General features: G+C 36.3%; 1 protein-coding gene across 1 annotated transcript in view; it reads left to right on the forward strand.

Annotated features, from left to right (window-relative positions):
- The window catches only part of LOC128696442 (zinc finger CCHC domain-containing protein 7), a 277,915-nt gene extending 267,887 nt beyond the window's left edge, over positions 1 to 10,028 (forward strand). The window contains exon 9 of the mRNA XM_070090407.1: positions 5,374 to 10,028. Coding sequence (XP_069946508.1) covers positions 5,374 to 5,598 — 225 coding nt within the window. The 3' untranslated portion in view covers positions 5,599 to 10,028. The remainder of the gene's footprint in view (positions 1 to 5,373) is intronic.
- The last annotated feature ends 713 nt before the right edge of the window (positions 10,029 to 10,741 follow it).

Genomic DNA, 10,741 nt, shown 5'->3' on the forward strand with positions numbered 1-10,741 from the left:
TATACTCTTCCCTCCTTGCATCACTTCTACTTTGTAAAAACTTCTCATATGCTAACTTTTTCTCCCTTACTACTCTCTTTACATCATCATTCCACCAATCGCTCCTCTTCCCTCCCGCACCCACTTTCCTGTAACCACAAACTTCTGCTGAACACTCTAACACTACATTTTTAAACCTACCCCATACCTCTTTGACCCCATTGCCTATGCTCTCATTAGCCCATCTATCCTCCAATAGCTGTTTATATCTTACCCTAACTGCCTCCTCTTTTAGTTTATAAACCTTCACCTCTCTCTTCCCTGATGCTTCTATTCTCCTTGTATCCTATCTACCTTTTACTCTCAGTGTAGCTACAACTAGAAAGTGATCTGATATATCTGTGGCCCCTCTATAAACATGTACATCCTGAAGTCTACTCAACAGTCTTTTATCTACCAATACATAATCCAACAAACTACTGTCATTTCGCCCTACATCATATCTTGTATACTTATTTATCCTCTTTTTCTTAAAATATGTATTACCTATAACTAAACCCCTTTCTATACAAAGTTCAATCAAAGGGCTCCCATTATCATTTACACCTGGCACCCCAAACTTACCTACCACACCCTCTCTAAAAGTTTCTCCTACTTTAGCATTCAGGTCCCCTACCACAATTACTCTCTCACTTGGTTCAAAGGCTCCTATACATTCACTTAACATCTCCCAAAATCTCTCTCTCTCCTCTGCATTCCTCTCTTCTCCAGGTGCATACACGCTTATTATGACCCACTTCTCGCATCCAACCTTTACTTTAATCCACATAATTCTTGCATTTTTTTTTTCAACAAGTCGGCCGTCTCCCACCGAGGCAGGGTGACCCAAAAAAGAAAGAAAATCCCCAAAAAGAAAATACTTTCATCATCATTCAACACTTTCACCACACTCGCACATTATCACTGTTTTTGCAGAGGTGCTCAGAATACAACAGTTTAGAAGCATACACATATAAAGATACACAACATATCCCTCCAAACTGCCAATATCCCAAACCCCTCCTTTAAAGTGCAAGCATTGTACTTCCCATTTCCAGGACTCAAGTCAGACTATATGAAAATAACCGGTTTCCCTGAATCCCTTCACTAAATATTACCCTGCTCACACTCCAACAGATCGTCAGGTCCCAAGTACCATTCGTCTCCATTCACTCCTATCTGACACGCTCACACACGCTTGCTGGAAGTCCAAGCCCCTTGCCCACAAAACCTCCTTTACCCCCTCTCTCCAACCCTTTCGAGGACGACCCCTACCCCGCCTTCCTTCCCCTATAGATTTATATGCTTTCCATGTCATTCTACTTTGATCCATTCTCTCTAAATGACCAAACCACCTCAACAACCCCTCTTCTGCCCTCTGACTAATACTTTTATTAACTCCACACCTTTTCCTAATTTCCACACTCCGAATTTTCTGCATAATATTTACATCACACATTACCCTTAAACAGAACATCTCCACTGCCTCCAACCGTCTCCTCGCTGCTGCATTTACCACCCAAGCTTCACACCCATATAAGAGTGTTGGTACTACTATACTTTCATACATTCCCTTCTTTGCCTCCATAGATAACGTTTTTTGACTCCACATATACCTCAACGCACCACTCACCTATTTTCCCTCATCAATTCTATGATTAACCTCATCCTTCATAAATCCATCCACCGACACGTCAACTCCCAAGTATCTGAAAACATTCACTTCTTCCATACTCCTCCTCCCCAATTTGATATCCAATTTTTATCTAAATCATTTGACACCCTCATCACCTTACTCTTTTCTATGTTCACTTTCATCTTTCTACCTTTACACACATTCCCAAACTCATCCACTAACCTTTGCAATTTTTCTTTAGAATCTCCCATAAGCACAGTATCATCAGCAAAAAGCAACTGTGTCAATTCCCATTTTGAATTTGATTCCCCAAAATTTAATCCCACCCCTCTCCTGAACACCCTAGCATTTACTTCCTTTACAACCCCATCTATAAATATATTAAACAACCATGGTGACATTACACATCCCTGTCTAAGACCTACTTTTACCGGGAAGTAGTCTCCCTCTCTTCTACACACCCTAACCTGAGCCTCACTATCCTCATAAAAACTCTTTACAGCATTTAATAACTTACCACCTATTCCATATACTTGCATCATCTGCCACATTGCTCCTCTATCCACTCTATCATATGCCTTTTCTAAATCCATAAATGCAATAAAAACTTCCCTACCTTTATCTAAATACTGTTCACATATATGCTTCAATGTAAACACTTGATCTACACATCCCCTACCCACTCTGAAACCTCCTTGCTCATCCGCAATCCTACATTCTGTCTTACCTCTAATTCTTTCAGTTATAACCCTACCGTACACTTTTCCTGGTATACTCAGTAAACTTATTCCTCTATAATTTTTACAGTCTCTTTTGTCCCCTTTCCCTTTATATAAAGGGACTATACATGCTCTCCGCCAATCCCTAGGTACCTTCCCCTCTTTCATACATTTATTAAACAAAAGTACCAACCACTCCAACACTATATCCCCCCCTGCTTTTAACATTTCTGTCATGATCCCATCAGTTCCAGCTGCTTTACCCCCTTTCATTTTACGTAATGCCTCACGTACCTCCCCCACACTTACATTCTGCTCTTTTTCACTCCTAAAAGATGGTATACCTCCCTGACCAGTGCATGAAATTACTGCCTCTGTTTCTTCCTTAACATTTAAAAATTCCTCAAAATATTCTCGCCATCTACCTAATACCTCCATCTCCCCATCTACTAACTCCCCTACTCTGTTTTTAACTGACAAATCCATATTTTCCCTAGGCTTTCTTAACTTGTTTAACTCACTCCAAATTTTTTTCTTATTTTCATTAAAATTTCTTGACAGTGCCTCTCCCACTCTATCATCTGCTCTCCTTTTGCACTCTCTCACCACTCTCTTTACCTTTCTTTTACTCTCCATATACTCTGCTCTTCTTATAACACTTCTGCTTTGTAAAAACCTCTCATAAGCTACCTTTTTCTCTTTTATCACACCCTTTACTTCATCATTCCACCAATCACTCCTCTTTCCTCCTGCCCCCACCCTCCTATAACCACAAACTTCTGCCCCACATTCTAATACTGCATTTTTAAAACTGTTCCAACCCTCTTCAACCCCCCCACTACTCATCTTTTCACTAGCCCACCTTTCTGCCAATAGTCGCTTATATCTCACCCGAACTTCCTCCTCCCTTAGTTTATACACTTTCACCTCCCTCTTACTTGTTGTTGCCACCTTCCTCTTTTCCCATCTACCTCTTACTCTAACTGTAGCTACAACTAAATAATGATCTGATATATCAGTTGCCCCTCTATAAACATGTACATCCTGGAGCCTACCCATCAACCTTTTATCCACCAATACATAATCTAATAAACTACTTTCATTACGTGCTACATCATACCTTGTATATTTATTTATCCTCTTTTTCATAAAATATGTATTACTTATTACCAAATCTCTTTCTACACATAGCTCAATTAAAGGCTCCCCATTTACATTTACCCTTGGCACCCCAAATTTACCTACTACTCCCTCCATAACATTTTTACCCACTTTAGCATTGAAATCCCCAACCACCATTACTCTCACACTCGATTCAAAACTCCCCACGCATTCACTCAACATTTCCCAAAATCTCTCTCTCTCCTCTACACTTCTCTCTCCTCCAGGTGCATACACGCTTATTATAACCCACTTTTCACATCCAATCTTTATTTTACTCCACATAATCCTTGAATTAATACATTTATAGTCCCTCTTTTCCTGCCATAGCTTATCCTTCAACATTATTGCTACTCCTTCTTTAGCTCTAACTCTATTTGAAACCCCTGACCTAATTCCATTTATTCCTCTCCACTGAAACTTTCCCACCCCCTTCAGCTTTGTTTCACTTAAAGCCAGGACATCCAGCTTCTTCTCATTCATAACATCCACAATCATCTCTTTCTTATCATCTGCACAACATCCACGCACATTCAGACTTCCCACTTTGACAATTTTCTTCTTCTTATTCTTTTTAGTTATCTTTACAGGGAAAGGGGTTACTAGCCCATTGTTCCCGGCATTTTAGATGACTTTTACAACACGCATGGCTTACGGAGGAAAGATTCTTATTCCACTTCCCCATGGATATAAAAGGAAAAGTAATAAGACCAAGAACTATTAAGATAAAATCAAAGAAAACTCAGATGAGTGTGTATAAATAAATGTGTACATGTATGTGTAGTGTGACCTAAGTGTAAGTAGAAGTAGCAAGACATACCTGTAATCTTGCATATTTATGAGACAGACAAAAGACATCAGCAATCCTACCATCATGTAAAACAATCACAGGCTTTCGTTTTACACTCACTTGGCAGGACGGTAGTACCTCCCTGGGTGGTTGCTGTCTACCAACCTACTACCTACATGCCCCTCTGGTGTTTTCTTCTATTTCCTTACTAGTTCTTGTTCTTATTTCTTCATTTCCATGGGAAAGTGGGACAGAATTATTCCTCCGTGAGCCATGCATGTCGTAAGAGGCAACTAAAATGCTGAGAGCAAGGGGCTAGTAACCCCTTCTCCTGTATGTACGTATTACTAAATTTAAAAGGAGAAACTTTTGTTTTTCCTTTTGGGCCACCCTGCCTTGATGTTTAATCAGGTCATTAATTAGGAGGCCTGGTCTGTGACCGTTCATGGGGACAGTGGCCCCCAAACTCATCTTCAGGTAACCTTCAGGTATGGCAGACTCTCTTTAACAAAGGCTAGACGACGATGAAGATACTAGACTTTGACATCAGTATTTTATGGCTGGGGTCACCTTTGACTTCCACTGTTGTGGCATCTGCAGTATTTTTTTTTTTTTTTTTTTTTTTTTTTTTTTTTTTTTTTTTTTTTTTTTTTTTTTTAGGTACCTAAATATTAGAAAATTAATTTCCTGAAAATTTTTAGTGATAAGTTCCACATATTTTATTTCAGATTCAAATATCTTTCAACATAAATAACAAATAAAAAATGCACAATTTTCTAATGCTTCAGAATTCTGTTCTGGTTGCAATTTTATTTTTTATAACCAAAAAGGGTGTTTATAAAGTACATTTTTATGATAATTTCAGTAAATTTTGTGTATAATGAAACTTGCTAGAATATTTCCTCTAATCACCCAGATGTAATCAAATCATAGTGTTTGGTTTATTGCTAACAGTCTTATTTGTACCATCATAATCACTGATTAGAAAATCCAGGAATATTTTGAAGCCATTTTCTTGGTTTAATGTTTCAATGTCAAATTGTTATCAGGGCATGCAACGTGATCGCTATGGAGACCACTGTTCTATGAGGAATGAACGGCAAAGCGACCGTGACCAGAGATTGAAGGAATTGTGGATGCAGAACGAACGGGAACAAAGTATGCGAAATGCTAATTTTCAAGGTGGCGCAATAGATCAACCGTTTCAGCAGGGAATGAAACGAAATGTAGTGACAGGTACACCATATGTCGACATTAAGCGACAGCGGTATTGAGCCAATTAATGTATGTATTTCATTTCAGACGCCATGTTTTTGTTTCTCTGCTGTATACAGAATTTATGGTGTGCTTATAACAGTGTTCAAAAATCTTGTTTAGAGTAATTAGATGATGCAGATTAATCCATGAGACATTTTTAGATATTAAGCATATTGCAATGCGGTATTTTTATTTTCATTTTTGAAGCAAAATATGTAGATGAATGAGTCATTTGAATACATGAATTGTGTAATGGTGGAATAGTTTTACAAGTCCCAAAATGTGTTCTTGTATGTCAAATTTGCTAATATTTTTGTGAAAAATTATGTTAAGTCATGGAAAGACTTTACTCTTAATAACCTTAACTACATTAGGATGGAAATTATTCTTTTTAGTATATTTTTATTCTAATTATTATAATGGATACAAACCCTCAAATCCAGCATCCTCAGAACTGAAACTGAGCCAGTTTTCATGATTTCCCAGTTTTGTGGGACCGAATAATATCAGTTACACTATAAAACCTATTCAACAGCAAAAAAAAAAAAAAATTGACTGGTACGATTCATATGGCTCCTTGACTTTTGCACCCATCCAACCCAACAGCTATCCTACTTTATGCCATTGTTATATCTAATGTGGAGGGTAAAGACACTGGACTCAAGCTTTTGAGATGCATGTTAACTAGACATTTTATTCTCACATCAGTGTCTGCCTTGTTGCACAAACTTCACACCACAACACTTACAAATCCTGAATATATATATATATATATATTTTTTTTTTCCCCCTTTTTTATCACATCAGCTATTTCCCACCAAGCCAGTAAGTGAAATATTAATATCCCATTCTTCTTTATGTCTTCTTAACCCTTAAACAGTCCAAGTGTATATATACATTCACTCGCGTAGGGCCCAAAGTTTTTTGAGAAAAAAAAAGTTTTTTTTTTTTTTAATAGGAAAAAAGAGCATGTGGTACCCAGGTGTCCCCAATTATTTTAATATGGCGGACAGTGAGTGCGCACACCCATTCTCTCATGTCTTGGCGACTCAGGCTTATCGTGGCAATGTTGAATAAATGACAAAGAAAACGTATATATACGCTTGGGGCGCTACGCGAGAGAACGTATATATACGTTTGGACCGTTTAGGGGTTAATATCCCTGTACCCCCTATCTCTATTCCTGTCTTTCTCCATCCTCTGTCCTTCCTCAGTCTTCTTTCTGTCTCCTTTTTTTTTTCCCCCTCTTCATCACTCATCATGTACAAGCAGATTGTAAATAAGATCTGATGGAGGTAGATTGCCTGCTGACAATATATGCATGGGTTCCACACACATTTTTTTAAATGTATGGGAGTGTAGAATACAAAGAAAGAATACACTGTACTGGTATACAGTGTCTAAAATAAATAATAATATAAATTTGTATAATTTAATTCTTTTTTAAATCATATACATCAAGTAGGCAATCCAGAACTCTAACATTGGGACTTTTATGCCTCCTTGAATCATGGTAGCCATTTAACCCAGTAATAAAAACCACAGCTGATGCAAAGTGTTTCTCACTTAGCTTTCACACTGATGCTTCTTTGTCCTGTTGTTTTAACAGTGTCACTTTTAGATTACTAGTTAGTGGGCTATATGCAGAACTCTTCACAATACTAGTATTGACAGTGAGGTAAAAAACTCTAGAAAAAAAGTTTGCAATAGAGCATCTAAAAAGTTCTGGTAGTATTTCAAATGAAATTGTGTGTTAAAAAATGTCATTTGGGGGACTTGTGGATTTGAGATTTTGTACCTGTATGGTAAACTCTCTATTTAACATACTAATCGGGAGAGTGTTGTGGACAGAGAAAAGATTGTTTTGCCATGATTGTAACAATCGTGAACAATTCTACAACCATACAACTTTGTCCATTGTTTCCAAATTTATTGACCCCAGCAGATTTTGTTCCATATTTCCAAAGTCATTTAAATGGAAGTATGTTAACTGGAGGGTTTACTGTACTGTATTATTAATTTTGCTGGTAGAATTACAAAATTTTACAAAAGTGTAATAAGTCCAAATTGGATTTATTAAAAATATAATTTCTCTGGCATCACTCAGGTGTATATTTTTACTTGCTTCATCTATGCTGTATTCAAGTGATTGGATGTGTACATGTTCTGGAATAGGGTATCACATTTATACCTTAATGTTAAGAAACTGAAACCTGTTCTATCATTGAATAAAGAAATTAAAAAAAAATAATGCTATCTGCACCCTGTTGTAATACCAAAGTTGTTGGTCTTTCTGAAATTATTAATATATTGTTGATAGAGCTATGTGACTTACATATTTTTATATATCTTTTTAATGTAACCTTTGTTCATTAGTTTTTCAAATAAATAATTTGTCAGTTGGGAACCAGATGTAAAGAGTTATGTTTGGTTTGGCATTATAAATATGCAAACTGGGTGATAATTGACCATGTGAATGTTGCATGGCTGATACATTAAAACAACTGCAGCATTATCAGTCATCATTACTCACGAAATCGTAATGACACGATTGCAAACAAACCATACCCCGGCTGGGATTGAACCCGCGGTCAGAGAGTCTCAAAACTCCAGCCCGTTGCGTTAGCCACTAGACCAGCTAGCCACAATAAGATTCGTCTAACTAGGTATATTTCTACACCATAGGAAGGTTAGCACAGGCACCACTGTCACCACAAATGCAAGTTTTTACAGACGAATCTCCAGCTAGCGTGGCCGTGACGAACTCTAGCTCAAGTCCCTTCACTGCCGTCAACATGGTTTGTTTGCAATCGTGTCATTACGATTTCGTGAGTCATGTTGACAGCAGTGAAGGGACTTGAGCTAGAGTTCGTCACGGCCATGCTAGCTGGAGATTCGTCTGTAAAAACTTGCATTTGTGGTCACAGTGGTGCCTGTGCTAACCTTCTTATGGTGTAGAAATATACCTAGTTGGACGAATCTTATTGTGGCTAGCTGATCTAGTGGCTAACACGACGGGCTGGAGTTTTGAGACTCTGACCGCGAGTTCAATCCCGGCCGGGGTATAGTCAGTCATCGTTGTGTTTAAGAATATTTTATAATCCATAATTGTATTAGTAACTCAAGGCTAATGATACTTTGATGTTTGCTGCTGGGAGAACAATAGCTCTGTGGTGGAATTCTTTTCTAATGCTGTAAGCTACATTGTATTTTTTAAGCAAAATCCACATGGTTTTGGTGATATCATAATACCAGTGATACAAACAGGTTATCAGACTTCTTAGAATCACTAAGCACAAGCCAGCAGTGCACATAATGGTAGCTCAAGTTATGGTAAGTAATTTATATGTTTTAAGTTAATCTTATTTGACTTTAGGATAAGGCCTTTCCAGACACTGATGAAATAGCAAATGATCAATGTATCATGTACTCATGTAAATACATTAATAATTAACTAAGACTTCATTCCTAAATAGGGATCATATGGCTTTAAGTCATGTTCATTGAGGTTTAAGGTAAAGACTTAATTTTAGGCAGGATTCGGACAGCAATTCTTTGCAGAGTTACATGGTATGATATTGAGTACAAATTTTTGTAATAAACAAGTTTTTTTTTATCCCAAAAGATCCACAATCTAGTATTAATAAAAACTATTTATTTAGTAAAGTATAATTTCTTGTATGGATCAACAATTAAAAAAAATTTCCAGACTGTATAATTTGTAGAATATCAGACATGTTTCAGTCAGAATTAAATGTCAGTCATGTTAGAAAAGTAATGAACTATCAGTGATAATTGTCATCAACTAGGTTAGCACCTGCTAAGTTGGCATCAAAAGTCATTGTTAATTTCTTAACAGCAGACCTAATTTAACTTTGCCAGTCTTAGCCTAATAGTATGATCTAATATACAGTATAATCAAGTCTCCAGTTAACAAGTGAGTTATTTTCCAAGAAAAAATATAAAGCAGAGTTGCATAAAATGAGTCATGTTTTCTCACCCTTTAATTAAATTGAGATAGGTTCCAGGTAAAAAAATCTATTGCTAAAATATTAGAAATAAATTAAATTTATTATAAAATATAAAAATACATGTATAATTCTTTCCTTGGAATGTTACTTAACCCTCAGTAAAAAAGAGGTGAAGCATTGTGAAAGAAACCACTTCAACTAAGTTTTAATTTTGAAAGTGACCACGTCAACAAAGTTTCACGTGGCCATACTTCCTTTCCCTTAAACTTATAAGATTGGAGACACAATAAAACAATATCTAAAAACAAAATAAGAGTACGAAAAATATAAACATTACTTTTCTATTAAGTGAAGCATTTATAATCCTCATACGTAATGAAGCAGGTAGAAACAATTTAGCAAAGCACTAAAAATGTGCATAGCATTATATTGTAGAGTATTGTACTGTACAGTACATATAAAACATTTGTAATTTTTTTCATGTGTATTTATTTACACTACACCAATTGTAGGTATGTTGTTTTTCATGCGCTTTACTGTGTGACAGTCTATAAAAAAGGTGATCCTTGGCATTTACATACTCCCTTTTAAATATATATATATTTTTAAAGCATTTCCAAATTACTAAGGATTCTTCCTCCCTGCCTTGGCAAAATAACAAGAAAAAATGCAAGGTTTTTCCATGGTGCTGATGAAAAAAAAGCCTTAGATATTGTGAAAAGTTTTTGCCAAATATTTTTATGCTTTCTTGAAGGCATTTTTTAGTACCTATTTTCACAATTGTGAATTTTTCTAACAATATTTGTTGTATATAGGACCACTGATATCACCATAATTGCTGTCTGAAATACTATACTGTAGCTTAGAAAATAAAGCCAGTGCTTTCATCCTGCAAAATTACATTCTCACAGTTTTTGGTTGACTATAAACTTGGTGGATAACAGTCAAGATGTTTCCTCTATACATATTAAGTTAAATGGAGCTTTATTTGAACCTAAATCTAGTGATTTATGTTTCATTCACAGTTCCTCATACCATAGACTAAATATGTACCCAGTTTAAGGGTTAAAATTTCTTTAATCTTAACTCAGTCAAATCAAAGAACACCATGTGGGTTGTAAAGTTCTTGAGATTTGAAACCTTAGATTTTTCTTTTGTTTTTCCAACGAACTGGCCATATCCCACCAAG

The sequence above is a fragment of the Cherax quadricarinatus genome, chromosome 31 (assembly GCF_038502225.1).
Source record: "Cherax quadricarinatus isolate ZL_2023a chromosome 31, ASM3850222v1, whole genome shotgun sequence".
Taxonomy (NCBI): Eukaryota; Metazoa; Arthropoda; class Malacostraca; order Decapoda; family Parastacidae; genus Cherax; species Cherax quadricarinatus.